Raw genomic sequence first — 20,561 nt, 5'->3', positions numbered from 1 at the left:
ATGTGGCCCAGAAGTTAATTGACAGCATGCCAGGGCGGATTGCAGAGGTCTTGAAAAAGAAGGGTCAACACTGCAAATATTGACTCTTTGCATCAACTTCATGTAATTGTCCATAAAAGCCTTTGGCACTTATGAAATGCTTGTAATTATACTTCAGTATTCCATAGTAACATCGGACAAAAATATCTAAAGACACTGAAGCAGCACACTTTGTGAAAATTAAGATTTGTGTCATTCTCAAACCCTTTGGTCACGACTGTATAATATATATTGGCAGGTGACATACAGAAAAAACTGGGCCAAAAGAGAAAGTCAAAAAGCAGGGTTGTATTCACTGGAAACCAAACTTAGGCAAATGGGCTAAAACTGTGAGGGATCTACCTGAACTTGTCCAATAAGAAACACTTGTTTTTAGGCCTTTTTAATAAAAATGGCTCACAATATAAAGACCTTTGATTTCTGTCTACAAATACAAATGTAGTATTAGTTTCCGTTGCAAAAAGTTGCGCTACGGTTTGCACTAATAAATTTACCTCTGACTCCAATCATTTACATTACATTTATCCAGAGCGACTTACAAATTGGTGAATTCACCTTATGACATCCAGTGGAACAGCCACTTTACAATAGTGCATCTAAATCATTTAAGGGGGGGGGGGGGTGAGAAGGATTACTTTATCCTATCCTAGGTATTCCTTAAAGAGGTGCTGCGTTCAGTATTTTTTTAAACTTTCTGGAACGTTCAATTGAATGGAAACTGTGCTGAACAAACAGGATGTGATCAGTACGTTTTTGCGTTCAATTGAACAGAAACGGTGCTGTTTCTATTTTTTATTTAACCTTTATTTAACCAGGTAGGCCAGTTGAGAACAAGTTCACATTTACAACTGCAACCTGGACAAGATAGAGCAAAGCAGTGCGACACAAACACAGAGTTACACATGGGATAAACAAACATACAGTCAATAACACAATAGAAAAATCTATATACAGTGTGTGCAAATGGAGTAAGATTAGGGAGGTAAAGCAATAAATCGACCATAGTGTCAAAATAATTACAATTTAGCAATTAAACACTGGGGTGATAGAAGTAGAGATACTGTGGTGCAAAGGAGCAACAACAACAAAAAATAACAACATGGGGATGAGGTAGTTGGGTGGGCTATTTACAGATGGGCTATGATCGGTAAGCTGCTCTGACAGCTGATGCTTAAAGTTAGTGAGGGAGACATAAGTCTCCGGCTTCTGTGATTTTTGCAATTTGTCCAGTCATTGGCAACAGAGAACTGGAAGGAAATGGTGTCAAAGGAGGAATTGGCTTTGGGGGTGACCAGTGAAATACACCTGCTAGAGCGTGTGCTACAGGGTGCGTGCTGCTATGGTGAGCAGTGAGCTGAGATAAGGCGGGGCTTTACCCAGCAAAGACTTTAAGATGACCTGGAGCCAGTGGGTTTGGCAACGAATTTGAAGCGAGGGCCAGCCAACAAGAGCATACAGGTCGCAGTGGTGTGTCGTATATGGGGCTTTGGTGACAAAACGGATGGCACTGTGACAGACTTCATCCAATTTGCTGAGTAGAGTGTTGGAGGCTATTTTGTAAATGACATCACCGAAGTCAAGGATCGGTAGGATAGTCAGTTTTACGAGGGTATGTTTGGCGGCATGAGTGAAGGAGGCTTTGTTGCAAAATAGGAAGCCGATTCTAGATTTAATTTTGGATTGGAGTTGCTTAATCTTGATACTCCCCATCCCGGATCCGGGATCGTGAATAAAGCCTCAGGCTCATTAGCATAACGCAACGTTAACGATTTCTGAAAATTGCAAATAAAATGAAAATAATGCGCCTGCTCTCAAGCTTAGCCTTTTCTTAACAACACTGTCATCTCAGATTTTCAAAATATGCTTTTGAACCATAGCAATTCACTAATTTGTGTAAGAGTATGCTAAGCTAGCTTAGCATTTTGAGTAGCATTTAGCACGCAACATTTACACAAAAAACAGATAACCAAATAAATAAAATCATTTACCTTTGAAGAGCTTCGGATGTTTTCAATGAGGAGACATAGTTACATAGCAAATGTTCAGTTTTTCCTGAAGGAATCGTTGTGTAGGAGAAATTGCTCCGTTTTGTACATCACATTTGGCTACCGAAACGAAAATTCAGTCACCAAAACTTAAAACTTTTTCCGAATTAACTCCATAATATCGACCGAAACATGGCAAACGTTGTTTGGAATCAATCCTCAAGGTGTTTTTCACATATCTCTTCATTGATATGCAGTTCGTGGAAGCCTGCTTTCCCCTCAGAATCGCATGGAAAAATACCAGCAGCTGAAAAAGACGCACCAATTTCGACGGAGGACACCGGGCGGACACCTGGAAAATGTAGTCTCTTATGGTCAATCTTCCAATGATATGCCTACAAATACGTCACAATGCTGCAGACACCTTGGGGAAACGACAGAAAGGGCAGGCTCATTCCTCTCGCATTCACAGCCATATAAGGAGACAATGGAAAACGGAGCCTCAAAAATCCTGCTGGTTTCCTGGATGCCGTTTCATCTTGGTTTTGCCTGTAGCTCCCGTTCTAGGGCACCCACAGAGAATATCTTTGCAGTTCTGGAAACGTCAGAGTGTTTTCTTTCCAAAGCTATCAATTATATGCATAGTCGAGCATCTTTTTGTGACAAAATATTGCGCTTAAAACGGGCACGTCTTTTTATCCAAAAATGAAATAGCGCCCCCATGACATCATGAGGTTAACGTGAGCCTGGATGGAGAGCTGAGTCTAACCAGACACCTAGGTATTTGTAGTTGTCCACGTATTCTAAGTCAGAACCGTCCAGAGTTGTGATGCTAGACAGGCGGGCAGGTGAGGGCAGCGATCGGTTGAAGAGCATGCATTTAGTTTTGCTTGTATTTAAGATTAGTTGGAGGCCACGGAAGGAGTGTTGTATGGCACTGAAGCTCATCTAGGTGTGTTAACATAGTGTCCAAAGTATACAGCCAGAAGGCCAGAAGTATACAGAATGGTGTCGTCTGCGTAGAGGTGGATCAGAGAATCACCAGCAGCAAGAGCAACATCATTGATGTATACAGAGAAAAGTGTCAGCCCGAGAACTGAACCCTGTGGCACCCCCATTGAGACTGCAAGAGGTCCAGACAACAGGCCCTCCGATTTGACACACTGAACTCTGCCTGAGAAGTAGTTGTTGAATTAGACGAGGCAGTCACTTGAGAAACTAAGGTCTGGTGGAGTCTGCCGATAAGAATGCGGTGATTCACAGAGTCGAAAGCCTTGGCCAGGTCAACGAATACGGCTGCACAGTATTGTCTTTTATCGGTGGCGGATATGATATCGTTTAGGACCTTGAGCGTGGTTGAGGTGCACCCATGACCAGCTCGGAAACCAGATTGCATAGTGGAGAAGGTACGGTGGGATTCAAAATGGTCGGTGATCTGTTTGCTAACTTGGCTTTTGATGACTTTAGAGAGGCACGGTAGGATAGATATAGGTCTGTAACAGTTTGGTTCTAGAGTGTCACCCCCTTTGAATAGGGGGACGACTGCGGCAGCTTTCCAATCTTTAGGGATCTCAGACGATACGAGAGAGAGGTTGAACAGTCTAGTAATAGGGGTTGCAACAATTGCGGTGGATAATTTTAGAAAGAGAGGGTCCACATTGTCTAACCCAGCTGATTTGTAAGGGTCCAGATTTTGCAGCTCTTTTAGATCATCAGATTTGTGGATTTGGGTGAAGGAGAAATGGGGGAAGCTTGGGCAAGTTGCTGTGGGGGGTGCAGAAATGCTGCCCGGGGTAGGGGTTAGAGGTCGACCAATTAATCGGAATGGCCGATTAATTAGGGCCGATTATGAAGTTTTCATGACAATCGGAAATCGGTATTTTTGGACACCGATTGATAGATTTTTTTACACCTTTATTTAACTAGGCAAGTCAGTTAAGAACACATTCTTATATTCAATGATGGCCCACGAAAGGTGGGTTAACTGCCTTGTTCAGGTGCAGAATGACAGATCTTTACCTTGTCAACTCGGGGATTCAATCTTGCAACCTTACGGTTAACTCGTCCAACGCTCTAACCACCTGCTTTACATTACACTCCACGAGGAGCCTGCCTGTTACGCAAATTCAGTAAGAAGCTACTGTAAGTTGCTAGCTAGCATTAAACTTATCTTATAAAAACAATCAATCAATCATAATCACTAGTTAACTACACATGGTTGATGATATTACTAGTTTATCTAGCGTGTCCTGCATTGCATATGATCGATGCGGTGCACATTCACTAAAAAGGACTGTCGTTGCTCCAACGTGTACCTAACCATAAACATCAATACCCTTCAATCAATATACAAGTACATATTTTTAAACCTGAATATTTAGTTAATATTACCTGCTAACATGAATTTATTTTAACTAGTGAAAATGTGTCACTTCTCTTGCAACAAACTATTTCTTCCTAACAAAGACAGCCATCTTCGCCAAACGGGGGATGATTTAACAAAAGTGCATTTGTGAAAAAAGCGCAATCGTTGCACGACTGAAACCAACCATAAACATCAATGCCTTTCTTAAAATCAATACACAGAAGTATATATTTTTAAACCTGCATATTTAACTAAAAAGAAATCCAGGTTAGCAGGCAATATTAACCAGGTGAAATTGTGTCACTTCTCTTGCGTTCATTGCACGCAGAGTCAGGGTATATGCAACAGTTTGGACCGCCTGACTCGTTGCGAACTAATTTGCCAGAATGTTACGTAATTATGACATAACATTGAAGGTTGTGCAATGTAACAGGAATATTTAGACTTATGGATGCCACTCATTAGATAAAATATGGAACGGTTCCGTATCTCACTGAAAGAATAAACGTCTTGTTTTCGAGACGATCGTTTCTGGATTCGACCATATTAATGACCTCAGGCTCGTATTTCTGTGTGTTATTATGTTATAATTAAGTCTATGATTTGATAGGGCAGTCTGACTGAACGATGGTAGGCACCAGCAGGCTCGTAAGCATTCATTCAAACAGCACCTTTGTGCGATTTGCCAGCAGCTCTTCGTTGTGCGTCAAGCATTGCGCTGTTTATGACTTCAAGCCTATCAACTCCCGAGATTAGGCTGGTGTAACTGATGTGAAATGGCTAGCTAGTTAGCGGGGTGTGCGCTAATAGCGTTTCAAACGTCACTCGCTCTGAGACTTGGAGTGGTTGTTCCCCTTGCTCTGCATGGGTAACGCTGCTTCGAGGGTGGCTGTTGTCGATGTGTTCCTGGTTCGAGCCCAGGTAGGGGCGAGGAGAGGGATGGAAGCTATACAGTTCCACTGGCAATACTAAAGTGCCTATAAGAACATCCAATAGTCAAAAGGTATATGAAATACAAATCGTATAATGATAAATAGTTCTATAATTCCTATAATAACTACAACCTAAAACTTCTTACCTGGGAATATTGAAGACTCATGTTAAAAGGAACCACCAGCTTTCATATGTTCTCATGTTCTGAGCAAGGAACGTAAACGTTAGCTTTCTTACATGGCACATATTGCACTTTTACTTTCTTCTCCAACACTTTGTTTTTTCATTATTTAAACCAAATTGAACATGTTTCATTATTTATTTGAGGCTAAATATATTTTATTGATGTATTATATTAAGTTCAAATAAGTGTTCATTCAGTATTGTTGTAATTGTCATTATTACAAATAAATACATTTAAAGAAATCGGCCGATTAAGAGGTATCGGCATTTTTGGTCCTCCAATAATCGGTATCGGTTGTTGAAAAATCATAAATCGGTCGACCTAGTAGGGGTAGCCAGGTGGAAAGCATGGTCAGCCGTAGAAAAATGCTGTCCTGAATTACCAGTTGAAAAATGGGGAGGGGTTGGTTTGTGAATGCTGTCAGGATGGCCAGCATGGCCACTGCCCTTTAAATATATCACGCATTGCTTCAAGCCACACCTACCAAATATACCTCAGTCTGTTCAAGAAAGTTTTGGAGAAACATGTCGTTCAGTACAAACCGTTCCGCACCCCAACAAACTGAATGCACCTCATATTTTGTTTCACTTCCACTGAAGGCCTGTGGGTTGAGTGTTCACTGGAATGTTACATCTTAAGGGCCCAAGACGCAATGATTTCTCATCCTAAGAAATCAATTAAGTACATTTGATAATCTAGGCCTAAATCAATTATGCAAATAGAATAAATAAGCAATAAGGCCCAAGGGGGTTTGATATGGCCAATATACCACAGCTCAGGGCTAATGTTAGGCAAGACACAAAGCGGAGTGCTAGGACACAACCCTTACAAACAGTGGCATGAAAAAGTATGCGAACCCTTTGGAAATACCTGGATTTCTGCATAAATTGATCATACAATTTTATCTGATCTTCATCTAAGTCACAACAATAGACAAACAGTCTGCTTAAAATAATAAACACACAACAATGTTTTCATGTCTATTGAACACACCGTGTAAACATTCACAGTGCAGGGTGGGAAAGGTATGTGAACCCTTGAATTGAATAACTGGTTGACACTCCTTTGGCAGCAATAACCTCAACCAAACGTTTTCTGTAGTTGCAGATCAGACCTGTTCAACTGTGGGGAGGTACTTTGGACCATTAGTCTTCACAAAACTGTTTCAGTTCAGCAATATTCTTGGGATGTCTGGTGTGAACTGCTCGAGGTCATGCTACAGCATCTCAACTGGGTTGAGATCAGGACTCCAGAAAGGGTATTTTCTTCTGTTGTTGTCCTGTTGCATCACTTAACTTCTGTTGAGCTTCAATTGGCGGACAGATAGCCTAACATTCTCCTGCAAAATGTTTTGATAAACTTGGGAATTCATTTTTCCGTTGATGATAAAGAGCTATCAAGGCCCTGAGGCAACAGAGCAGCCCCAAATCATGATGCTCCCTCCACCATACTTTACAGTTGGGATGAGGTTTTGATGTTGGTGTGCTGTGCCTTTTTTTCTCCACACAGTGTTGTGTGTTCCTGCCAAACCACTCAACTTTTTTATTTTACCTTTATTTAACTAGGCAAGTCAGTTAAGAACAAATTAATATTTGCAATGACGGCCTACCAGGGAATAGTGTGTTAACGGCCTTGTTCAGGAGCAGAATGGCAGATGTTTACTTTGTCAGCTCGGGGATTCGATCCAGCAACCTTTCGGTTACTGGCCCAACGCTCTAACTACAAGGCTACCCCAAATTGTGTTTAATCTGTCCACAGAATATTGTACTAGTAGCGCTGTTGAACATCCAGGTGCACTTTTACAAACTTCAGACGTGCAGCAATGTTTTTTTGGGACAGGGGTGATTTCTTCCCTGGAGTCCTCCCATGAACACCATTCTTGTTTAGTGTTTTACGTATAGTAGACTCGTCAACAGATGTTGGCACGCTACAGAGACTTCTGTAAGTCTTTAGCTGACACTCTAGGATTCTTCTTAACCTCATTGAATATTCTGTGCTGTGCTCTTGTAGTCATCTTTGCAGAACGGCCACTTCTAGGGAGAGTAGCAACAGTGCTGACCTTTCTCTAATTATATACTATTTGTCTTACCTTGGATTGATGAACATCAAGGCTTTTAGAGATACTTTTGTAACCCTTTCCAGCTTTAATGCAAGTCAACAATTCATAATCTTAGGTCTTCTGAGATGTATTTTTTTCCCGAGGCAATGCTTCTTGTGAATAGCAAACTTACATTTTGTGAGTGTTTTTTATAAGGCATGGCAGCTCTAACCAACATCTCCAATCTCATCTCATTGATTGGACCCTAAGTTAGCCGACGCTTGACTCCAATTAGCTTTTGGAGAAGTCATTAGCCTCGGGGTTCACATACTTCTTCCAAATTACACTGAATGTTTAAATTATGTATTTTTCTTGTCTATATTGAATACAATAATTTGTGTGTTATTAGTTTAAGCACACTGTCTATTGTTGTGACTTAGATGAAGATCAGATCAAATTTGATAACCAATTTATGCAGAAATCCAGGTAATTCCAAAGGGTTCACATACTTTTTCTTGCCACTGTATATCAACCCCACGAGGTGCCTTATTGCTATTTTAAACTGGTTACAAACGTAATTAGAGCAGTAAAAATAAAATGTTTTGTCATACTCATGGTATATGGGTTCTGATATCCCACGACTTTCAGCCAATCAGCATTCAGGGCTCAAACCACCCAGTTAATAAAACATCATAAACTCAGCAAAAAAATAAACATCCTTGTTTCAGGACTCTGTCTTTCAAAGATAATTTGCAAAAATACCAATAACCTCACAGATCGTCATTGGAAAGGGTTTAAACACTGTTTCCCACGCGTGTTCAATGAACCATAAACAATTAATGCACATGCAACTGTGGAACGGCCGTTAAGACACAAAGCTTAGATGGTAGGCAATTAAGATCACTGTTATGAAAACTTAGGACACAAAAGAGGCCTTCCAACTTACTCAAATACACCAAAAGAAAAATGCCCAGGGTCCCTGCTCATCTGCGTGAACATGCCTTAGGCATGCTGTGAGGCATGAGGACTGAAGATGTGGCCAGGGAAATAAATTGCAATGTCTGTACTGTGAGACACCTAAGACAGAGTTACAGGGAGACCGGACAGACAGCTGATCGTCCTCGCAGTGGCAGACCACATAACAACACCTGGACAGGATCGGTACATCCAAACATCACACCTGTGAGACAGGTACAGGATGGCAACAACAACTGCCCGAGTTATACCAGGAACGCACAATCCCGCCATCAGTGCTCAGACTGTCCGCAATAGACAGAGAGGCTGGACTGGGGGCTTGTAGGCCTGTTGTAAGGCAGGTCCTCACCAGACATCCCCGGAAACAACTTTGCCTATGGGCACAAACCCGCGGTCGTTGGACCAGACAGGACTGGCAAAAAGTGCTCTTTTCTGACGAGTTGCGGTTTTGTCTCACCAGGGGTGATTTTCAGATTCGCGTTTATCGAAGGAATGAAAGTTACACCGAGGCCTGTACTCTGCAGCGGGATCGATGGAGGGTCCATCATGGTCTGGGGCAGTGTGTCACAGGTTCATCCTGACATGACCCTCCAGCATGACAATGCCACCAGCCATACTGCTCGTTCTGTGCATGATTTCCTGCAAGACAGAAATGTCAAGTGTTTTGCCATGGTCAGCGAAGAGCCCAGAGCTAAATCCCAATGAGCATGTCGGGGACCTGTTGGATTGGAGGGTGAGGGCTAGGGCCATTCCCCCCAGAAATGTCCAGGAACTTGCAGGTGCCTTGGTGGAAGAGTGGGGTAGCATCTCACAGCAAGAACGGGCAAATCTGGTGCAGTCCATGAGGAGGAGATGCACTGCAGTACTTAATGCAGCTGGTGGCCACACCAGATACTGACTGTTACTTTGATTTTGACCCCCTCAAATTAACCGTTTACCTTGGATGATCTTCAGATGTTATCACTCACGAGACTCCCAGTTACACAACAAATATTCCTTTTGTTCCATACGTTTTTTATAATCATTCCTCGGGTAGTTTTTAAAATATATATTCGATAATATATCAACCGAGTGTGTAGGTTTTTCAATAACAGCGGGAGGAACAATGACCGCTTTACTCTGTAGTGCAAAAACTCAATCTGAGAGCCCCCACCTATCCACTTACGCAATGTGATCTTTCACGCTCATTTTTCAAAATAAAAGCCTGAAACTATGTCTAAAGACTGTTGGCACCTTAGGGAAGCAATAGAAAAAGGAATCTGGATGATATCCCTTTAAATGGAGAATAGGCATGCATAGGAACAGAAGTGTTTCCAAATAAGAGGCACTTCCTGATTGGATTTTCCTCAGGGTTTCGCCTGCAATATCAGTTCTGTTATACTCACAGACAATATTTTGACAGTTTTGGAAACTTTAGAGTGTTTTCTATCCTAATCTGTCAATTATATGCATATTCTAGCATCTGGTCCTGAGAAATAGTCTGTTTACTTTGGGAAAGCTATTTTTCCAAAAATAAAAATAGTGCCCCCTAGCATCAAGAGGTTGTTTGCTGAAAATAAATGCAGCTGACAGTGAGAGGAGATGTATTTTATTGCTGAGTTTATATACACATAATTAAAAAAATTATCAAGTAAGATCATCTTTGGAGAACACCATTGTAAGCTACAGGGGTTAGAACTGGTTCAGAGAACAGAACCAAAAACCGGAAAAGAACAGCATTTTTTAAGGAACAGAACCAGAATCGATAACGAAAGGTATACTGTTCCCGAACAGGACCGTTATTTTAAAAGCTTGGGAACTGGTTAAAATGCTGTTTGAGTTATTTCTTTTACAGGGACAGTGCACATTAATCAACGTTTCAGTAAAAGTGCCGGTGTTTGCCAGCCGGCTAATTTTCAACCGCAGTCCCTGGGCAGGTTATTAAAAACAATTACAATATAGACAATCATTGAGCAGTGAGCACACACAGAGCAACATAGGACAAGCAAGACGTACCATACAGACAGAGCAACATAGGACAAGCAAGACGTACCATACAGACAGAGCAACATAGGACAAGCAAGACGTACCATACAGACAGAGCAACATAGGACAAGCAAAGCATACAGACAGAGCAACATAGGACAAGCCGTACCATACAGACAGAGCAACATAGGACAAGCAAGACGTACCATACAGACAGAGCAACATAGGACAAGCAAGACGTACCATACAGACAGAGCAACATAGGACAAGCAAGACGTACCATACAGACAGAGCAACATAGGACAAGCAAGACGTACCATACAGACAGAGCAACATAGGACAAGCAAGACGTACCATATAGACAGAGAGACAGAGCAACATAGGACAAGCAAGACGTACCATACAGACAGATCAAAAAGCAGCAAGACAAAATTCATAAAAGCAACAAAGTGTTTCCACAACTACCTTTTTCACATGCTTTAAAAAAGAGGTTGGAATCAAGTATGATGCCAAGGTACTTGAAATCAGATACCACCTGGAGCTTCTCCCCTGACACATAGACATCTGGCTCAGTGGCATATGTTGCCCTCTTTGTGAAGAACATGCAAACCGTTTTTTTCACATTGAGAAGCAAACAAGTCACTGAGCCACTTTATAACCTGGACCATTACAGTAGTGAGTTCTTGTGCAGCTTGTTGTTTGCTCTTTGTATGCACATATATCACTGTATCATCTGCATACATTTGAATATATATATATATATATATATATATATATATAATAAGTGGTTCAATGCAAATAATCTGGGTAGCCATTGAGTAGACTTATGGCTTGGAGGTAGAAGCTGTTAAGGAGTCATTTGGTCTCAGATTTGATGCTACGGTACCGGTTGCCATGCAGGAGCAGAGAACAATCTGTCACTTGGGTGGCTGCTTCATTGTCGTTGGTGATCAGGCCAACCACCGTTGTGGCGTCTGCAAACTTTATGATGGTGTTGGAGTCATGCGTGGCCACGCAGTCGTGGGTGAACAAGGAGTGCAGGGTTGGACTAAGCACACACCCCTGAGGGCCCCAGTCTTGAGGGTCAGTGTAGCAGATGTGTTATTACCTGCCCTTACCATCTGAGGGCGGGCCGTCAGGAAGTCCAGGATCCAGATGTAGGTGTTCAGTCCCAGGGTCTTTAGTTTAGTGATGAGCTTGGAGGGCACTATAGGTGAACGCTTAGCTGTAGTCAATAAACAGCATTCTCACATAGGTGTTCCTTTTGTCCAAGTGGGAAAGGGCAGTGTGGATTGCAATAGAGAGTGTGTCATCTGTGGATCTGTTGGGGCAGTATAGGAATTGGAGTGGGTCCAGGGTTTCTGGGATGATGGTGTTGATGAAAGCCATGACCAGCCTTTCAAAGCACTTCATGGCTACAGACGTCAGTGCTACGGGGCATAGTCATTTAGGCAGGTTACCATGGCGTTCTTGGGCACAGGGACTATGGTGGTCTGCTTGGAACATATGGGTATTACAGACTGGGTCAGGGAAAGGTTGAAAATGTCAGTGAAGATGCTGGTCAGCACGTCCTAAGTACGCATCATGGTAACCCATCCAGCCATGTGAACGCTGATCTGTTTAAATGGCTTACTCACATCGGCTACAGAAAATGTGATCACAAAGTTGTCCGGAACAGCTGGTGTTCTCATGCTTGGTTCAGTGTTGCTTGCCTCGAAGCGAGCATAGAAAGTATTTAGCTCATCTGGTAGGCTTGCGTCACTGGGCAGCTCGTGGCTGGGTTTCCCTTTGTAGTCCATAATAGTTTTCAAGCCCTGCCACATCCAATGAGCATCAGAGCCGGTGTTGTAGGATTCAATATTAGTCCTGTATTGATGCTTTGCCTGTTTGATGGTACGTCTGAGGGCATAGCAGGATTTCTTGTAAGCATCAGCTCGAGACTTTAGCTTAGTGTGGATGTTGCCTTTATTCCATGGCTTCTGACTGGGATACGTACCTACGTTCCCTGTGAGGACGATGTCGTCAATACACTTTTTAATGAAGCCGATGACTGACTCCTCAATGTCATCGGATGAATCACGGAACATATTCCAGTTGTAGCTATCAAAACAGTCCTGTAGCTTAGTATCCGCTTCATCAGACCACTTACGTATTGAGTGTGTCACTGGTACTTCCTGTTTGAGCTTCCTGTTTGCAAAGCCCTCACTGTCACCCAAATGTATGTGTCAGCCTGCCTGCCAGCAGAAAATCTTGTGTGTTTGTAGGCTACATGCCCTTCCCCCTCCCTCCAAAGTGTAGTCTACTGTAGCTACTGACTTTACACCATGATTCAGAAATTAGGGAGATTTTTAATGAGATAATGGATTAACTTTTTCAATGCTAGTTAAGGATAATATACTTATCGCGTTTCACATTGGATTTATGACAAATGTAAGATGTGTTTTTATTTTAATTCTGGTGCCACTCTGTTAGCAAACTAGCTAGCTCTGGTATAGCTCTCAAACTCTAGGTGGAATTATGTTTAATGTAATGGACCATAGTCATGATCAAGGGCTCGATCTGGTGCAACATTAGTTAAGCCAACTCTCTGAAGTTCAAAGACATTCAAAGTTCCTTCATATAAGCCGCTCCTCCATATGTATAATTCTGTGGGCCTAATTCAGATAATGCATGTCCTAGGAACAAGATGCCCAGCTCTTTATGCTCAGCGCTCTTCTCACCCATGAAATTGAATTTGCATCTCACACCCTACACTAGTCTGTCAAATGCATGTACACAGCTTGCCCGCTCCATAGCAAGCTGCTCTACCTATTGGTGAAGTAATTTAATGTTGAGCTAAATGTAAAAACAATAAAACTGTATATAGCCTAGTTAATGTTGTTTTGTTGATCTTCATTTGTTATTTTAATGTTTTTTTTCCAGTTTATTTAGTAAATACTTGCCACTTATTTTTCTTAACTGCATTGTTGGTTAAGGGCTTGTAAGTAAGCATTTCACTGTAAGGTACCTGTACTATTGTGTGACAAACACATTTTGATTTAATAAAATTGTCATTTAGCGGTTATAAACCAAAGGAAGAAACAAAGATAAAACACTAGTTCACAGCAAACACGTGATTGGATTTGGCAAACAAGTTGATGTTGATCACGTTTATGAAGGCATTGCAACAACACTTGCATGTAATTTTCTTCATCCCGCAACTACCCACGCATCCATGAACAACCAAACCTAAACTATTCGGTTTCACCAAAATAACGTTTCCATCAAGAGACATATCCAATATATCTAGGAACAACACGTAAGATGTGTCTGGTTGAATGAGTGCTTCGCTATTGAAAAAGCGTTTAAAACACGTTATACAGGTCTCCCAACTCATGTCTGTAAAAGTGGGAGACTACTTGGTAGTTTATTCTCACGTGACCTATAAATGGACTCCAATGCCATAGCAGCCCACACAGGCGGGATATAGTACACCCTGGATCAAAACCTGTTTAAAATGCTTATTTGATAGTGAAGGACTCATTCAACACGAATCGTAGGTATTGTTCTTAGAGATATCGGATATGCCTCGTTGATGGGAAACCGAATAGTTTAGGTTGAAGGAAAGGACGCCAAGCAACGGACGCTTCAGCAACGAGCCATCTGGCTCAACACATCCCAAGTGTGGAATTGCATGGGGTTACAACGTGATACTAGCCAACTAGTGTATAACTTGTAGGCTGCATACTGAAACGTACCTGTCCCACTGGTTCCTCTGAACCACTTCATCCGAGCAGGGATAAATCCGAAAAATACGGTCAGGAGTAACAAACCCACGAGGGCGCCTATTTTCACCTGTAACAAGTAGTCCATCTCGATGTGTTACTATACCGGGCTGAATCAAAACAAGCAATTTTGGGATAAGCCTAGTAAAATAGCGATGTAAACCAACGTGCAGTAAAATGAAAACGCCATACCAACATGTTTGCGTTACTGGAAAAACAAAAACCTATGCTATTCAAAAACTCATCCCTGTTACACAGACAATTTCAGGAGCTATTTAGGCGCCTACTAGCTAACATTTACATTGTCCTGCAACGTGTTGGAGGACTGCGGTAGTAGTCAGCAGCACAACTGATGACGTCACATGTGTATGGTAATGAGGGAATCTTAATAACCTAAACGCATTTTAAAAATGACTTTTCCACCATCGTGCGCCAGCATAATATCCTGCTGTTAGGATAGGTCATATTTGCGTCCTCTTCCGGATGGCCACGCCTACTATGCTAATTTTAAGAATGCAGTACGATTTTCTCAGACAGCGCAGCTCATTGCTGACTCCACAGAATGTAACGAATTCTTCCTAGGCACATAACGCCTGACTTGATTCTTGTGACCAAACGGGGATATTGAATCAATCATGATGTCGTACAAGGCCTACTAGGAATGTGGCTCCTTAGTGTGTTCCACAATATAGCTCTTTGTCATGCTAGGCCTAGATCTAAACTTTACACTACTTTGGATTCTCAGCTTCATGGCGTTTCGCAATTCGACACAAATCGGTGCGCCCGTGTAGTGTAACCGTTCAAGGGCACTTAAATCAAAGCTTCATGATTTAGCTGATTATTTGAATCAGCTGTGTAGTGCTAGGGCATACACTTCCGTCTTATCTAATTTTGCTGTTGAAGTGTAGACACCTGAGTTGCCGAACCCGTTCACATGATTAGTTACTCTTGAGATTCCTATGGCAGGGATGGGCGACTCCTGAGCTGGACTAGTGTCACACTTTTTCTCAATCCCCAAGCAAACACAGCTGATTAAAACTAATTGCATTCTAAACTGAAGATCGTGATTAGTTGATTATTGGAGTCAGGTGTGTTAGTTGGGGCAAAAGTGTGACACCAATCAGGCACCTGAGGCCTGGAGTTTCTCAAGCCATGTCCTAGGGTTTCCAGCGAGCTTGGTAAATCTGCTTTTCCTTTTAATGCGCCATATTGATTGAACAAATTTCAAAATGCATTTCCTCATGATGATATGGTGCTGTTCAGGCAATTTAAAGTGTTAATTGGGGAGGAATGTAACTGTTTTCTGGGTGATTAAAAAAAATACAATTAATTGTGCTTCCCATAACTGTGTTTTTGTATTTGAATGTGTATATTTGTTTTATTATAATAATAATACTAAGGGGCGCACCTTCTTGTGATGATGCGTACTTCATGAGTTGTAACTGAAAATCTACTGGCATTTGGAAAGTTTGAGGTGAGGGAGAAAGTGTTGTTGAACAAGTATTAGCATTGTTAAGTATCTTGCCAGCTGGATCGAATTATCGGTTAGCTAGCCAGAGAAATGTTGAGCAACATTAGCCAATTTATCTGATTAAATAATTAGCTTACTAATAAAGTCAGACAGTTAACGCGTCAGCAAGCTTACGCTACAACATCAGATGAGCTAACATTAGTAACTTAACCAATTCGCAATGATATAACTTGAGGAACCGGTCCTCAAGTTATAATGCCTTAGTTGCTTACTGGACCCTGGTAATCTGTGTGAAATGTTAACTAGGTAACGAACTAACCACTATCTGTTAACTAATGTTTTCCTTCTACAGATGTGGTTTGTAAGTCGCTCTGGATAAGAGCGTCTGCTAAATGACTTAAATGTAAATGTAAATGTGGTTCATTTTCAGAATGAGAGATTTAGTGGAAAATGGTGCGTGGCTTGTTAAACAAGTGGATAGAGGGATCAAGTGTAGCTGGGCCTGGTTTAAACTGGATGCCACTATAGAGGTGAATGGAACACCACACATTTTCCCTCTTTCTCACTTTTGCTGACACATTGTAGAACAGATGTCCACAGGCAGAAAGTGTACAATGTAATAATGTGCAGTGTAGCCCAAGGATATTGTTTTTGTGTTGAACTTGACAGTAACACATGTGAGGGGTATTATACTTTTAAAAAACTCTGAATGTTATTTATGCACACATATAGCCTTGTGCACTTGATCAATGTCTGTAGTAGCCATTATAATAGAGCAAAAATAGAATTACTGTTTGTTTCATTCTATTTCTACTTTTAAGATGTTTTTTTTCCCCCAAGTGCAATATTTCTGTGTGGTCACAAGCGTTATATTATAAAGGCTGTCATGGCTAGCTGCAATATTAGTTTATAGTTGTTTTTCTCAATACTTGAGTGTCATTTGCAGTAAAGTCTAGGCAACAAATAACATTGGATTTCTTTCGTTACATTTTTTAAACTTGCGAGTTAGTTTCACATTAACCACTTATTTTACACACAGAGACTGATCATGTAGATCATATTATTTTGTTTTAATTAGTTAACCTGCTTTTCCCCCTAGCAGGCATTTGTTTTGCATGTTTCAATGTAACAAAAAAAAGTGTCATCCTTTTGGGCCCTCACAAGTTTGCATCCCTGCAAGTGTCAAACAAAGTGGGTAATGTTGAAACCCCAACTCCTGTCTGTCACTCACTCCATTTAAATATCTTAAACGTATACAGTTGGTGTGGTCTGTACCTTGTGAATATTCCCTTTTGATTGCACAAATATTCCCATTTGTTCTCTCTGCTATAAAATAGTTGTTTTTCAGAATTACTGAACATATGTTAAATGTCTGAGCCTACAGCACATTAATGATTGACCAGCCAGCCAGGCTACCACACACACTCCTTTCCCTGCCCCCACTTACATACACTCATACAATTCAGGGAAGATCTAAGTCTGTATTTACAAAGTGTCTCAGGGTAGCATTGCTGATCCAGGATCACTGATCAGGTTACTTCCTCTGTGTAGTCAGCAGATGCAGCTGCTGTTTCAGCACTGAGGACTGGACACCTGATAAACTTCCCATTATAGGAAAAGTCACATGTAATAAGTCATCATGGCAATGACACAATTGTCTTAATATTGAATTGATGACATTCTATTATAGGGAATTCTGATTGACTCCTCACACCTGTTTCTTTGGCCACAAAATGATTCATGAAATTGTTTTTTTTCCATGCCCTCACATATACACACACACACTTAAATCCTTGTTATTGACAACCAAAGAAATGTGTCCTTTGCCCAAAATATTTGTTTATATACAATCTTAAAATTTCAGAAAAAGGCCTATTTAATTAAGTTAGTAGCTTTTAAAGTCCTCGGGTGGCAGTGGTGAGCAGGAGTTCATCCAGGAGTCTATTTGAGACCAGAGTGTACAGTACAGTGCATTTGGAAAGTATTCAGACCCCTTGACTTTTTCCACATTTTGTTATGTTACAGTCTTATTTGAAAATGGATTAAAACGTTTTTCCCCTTTATCAATCTACACAGTACCCCATAATGACAAAACATTTTTGGAAATGTATTAACAATAAAAAAACATGTCACCATTAATGAAGTATTTAGATCCTTTATGACGCTACAAGCTTGGCACACCTGTATTTGGGGAGGTTTTCCCATTCTTCTCTGCAGATCCTCAAACTCCGTCAGGATAGATGGGGAGCGTAGCTGCATAGCAAATGTCAGGTCTCTCCAGAGATGTTCGGGTTCAAGTCCGGGCTCTGGCTAGGCCAATCAAGGACATTCAGAGGCTTGTCCCAAAGCCACTGTGCTTAGGGTTGTTGCCCTGTTGGAAGGTGAACAGTCCCAGTCAGGTCCTGAGCTCTCTGGAGCAGGTTTTCATTAAGGATCTCACTGTACTTTACTCCATTCATCTTTCCCTTGATCCTGACTAGTCTCCCAGTCCCTGCTGCTGAAAAACATCCCCACAGAATGATGCTGCCACTATCATGCTTCACTGTAGGGATGGTGTCAGGTTTCCTCCAGACGTGACGCTTGGCATTCAGGCCAAAGAATTCAATCTTGGTTTCAGACTAGAAAATCTTGATTCTCATGGTCTAAGAGTCATTTAGGTGCCTTTTGGCAAACTCCAAGGGCCTGATTGGTGGAGTGCTGCAGAGATGGGAGAACCTTCCAGAAGGACAACCATCTCCACAGAGGAGCTCTGTCAGAGTGACCATCGGGTTCTTGGTCACCTCCCTGACCAAGGCCCTTCTCCCTGATTGCTCAGTTTGGCCTGGCGGCCACTAAGTTACCTTTTTTGATTCAAATGTTACACGACCTGAGGAGTAGAAGACATGTAACTAATGTTTCAACTGCGATGGCAAACGCGAATGGTAATAGCACCGACTCCAGTCCAACCGTTACAAATCCTCATGCGGTCACTCTCCTCACAGATCTTCAGATGACGTCTATGAGGGTGACCTTGTTTACAGATTTAGGGTTGTACCTGGTGGGTTCCTTGATGATTTGTGTGAGATTGAGGGCATCTAGCTTAGATTGTAGGACTGCCGGGGGTGTTAAGCATATCCCAGTTTAGGTCACCTAACAGAACAAACTCTGAAGCTAGATGGGGGGTGATCAATTCAGAAATGGTGTCCAGGGCACAGCTGGGAGCTGAGGGGGGTCGGTAGCAGGCGGCAACAGTGAGAGACTTATTTCTGGAGAGAGTCATTTTTAAAATTAGTAGTTCGAACTGTTTGGGTATGGACCTGGAAAGTAGGACATTACTTTGCAGGCTATCTCTGCAGTAGACTGCAACTCCTCCCCCTTTGGCAGTTCTATCTGGACTGAGAATGTTATAGTTGGGTATGGAAATCTCAGAATTTTTGGTGGCCTTCCTGAGCCAGGATTCAGACACGGCAAGGACATCAGGGTTAGCAGAGTGTGCTAAAGCAGTGAGTAAAACAAACTTAGGGAGGAGGCTTCTGATGTTGACATGCATGAAACCAAGGCTTTTTCGATCACAGAAGTCAACAAATGAGGGTGCCTAGGGACATGCAGGGCCTCCACATAGCAGAGTGTGCTAAAGCAGTGAGTAAAACAAACTTAGGGAGGAGGCTTCTGATGTTGACATGCATGAAACCAAGGCTTTTTCGATCACAGAAGTCAACAAATGAGGGTGCCTAGGGACATGCAGGACCTCCACATCACCCGCAGAACACCTGAACTGTGCATGTCACGTGACTGGATCACAACCAGTTATATCTAGTATCCATAAAGCAACATTCAGGGGATTTCATTAATTTTGACATTTACTCAGTACTTGAAGGGTGAATAGAAATTCTCAATAGACCTCTTTAAATGTGGTACTGCCATCGAGTGGATGAAAAATGGTACAACATGGGGTATTCTGTAAATACACAATTCAGCCATATGAAACTTGACGCAGGAATAATAATGATAACTTGAACCCATGTCAGATTTAAGAATATTGGATACCAATACCAGCACATGCATAATATATACAGCCTATGTCACATTTTTTACACTTCATCCAAAGTGCTTTACCTTACATTTATAAAACAGGCCTGCAAACAGGAAATGCTAGCTGAAGTGGATGGTGACTGCATTTGGCCAATAGATGTGTAAGGACAGTAATTTCATGAAATCTTATCTTCACTATGTAACTTATTTGATATCACAGGTCAAATGTAGCAATTACATTCACTTATTACTTATCAAGAGAATGAAGGGAGGTAGGGGGAAAGGGTGTTTATTCAACCAAACCCCCTACACCTATCTACCCACTCTCTCTCCCCACACCCACATCCCTCCATACAAGTGCCATCATTCAACTTTCAGTAAAAATAAATCAAAGCGAATTTAAACATTGAATTAAACTGATGCAATCAAAGGGCAGTTGAACAAGAGTGAGCGAAGTTTAGTATGAGAGGGATAAAGTAGTTGACTTGGCAGCATGGGATTGGTGCCAACAGCAAAACCACTTCCCCTAATGTATCCTGGAGAGAGAGCGAAAGAGATATTACAATAGGACATGAGAGAAATGGAGACACTTTGAAAGCCTCATGCCTCACAGGAAGTGTAAAGAAGGGTCTTTCCTTGAAGGATGGGAGGGAGAGGTGAGTCATAGCTAAAGTTTGGTATGTTCTGTCCAGTTGTCCCTCAAATAGGACTGCAGGTGCCATCAACCAGCCTACATACCATCTGTGAGTGGATTGTGAAGAGATAGGGAGAGGGTCAACTTAATTTTAGATTGTTTATTACACTTGCTTTGGAAATGTTAACGTATTTCCC

General features: G+C 41.7%; 1 protein-coding gene across 1 annotated transcript in view; it reads right to left on the bottom strand.

Moving 5' to 3' along the window:
- LOC135546418 (zinc transporter ZIP1-like) overlaps nt 1-14,699 on the bottom strand; it is a 29,769-nt gene extending 15,070 nt beyond the window's left edge. The window contains exon 1 of the mRNA XM_064974832.1: nt 14,222-14,699. Coding sequence (XP_064830904.1) covers nt 14,222-14,336 — 115 coding nt within the window. The 5' untranslated portion in view covers nt 14,337-14,699. The remainder of the gene's footprint in view (nt 1-14,221) is intronic.
- Between the last annotated feature and the right edge of the window lie 5,862 nt (nt 14,700-20,561).

This window comes from Oncorhynchus masou, chromosome 1 (genome assembly GCF_036934945.1).
Source record: "Oncorhynchus masou masou isolate Uvic2021 chromosome 1, UVic_Omas_1.1, whole genome shotgun sequence".
Lineage (NCBI taxonomy): Eukaryota > Metazoa > Chordata > Actinopteri > Salmoniformes > Salmonidae > Oncorhynchus > Oncorhynchus masou.
Note: the sequence above shows the minus strand (reverse complement) of the source record. Positions and strands in the feature narration are given on the sequence as shown.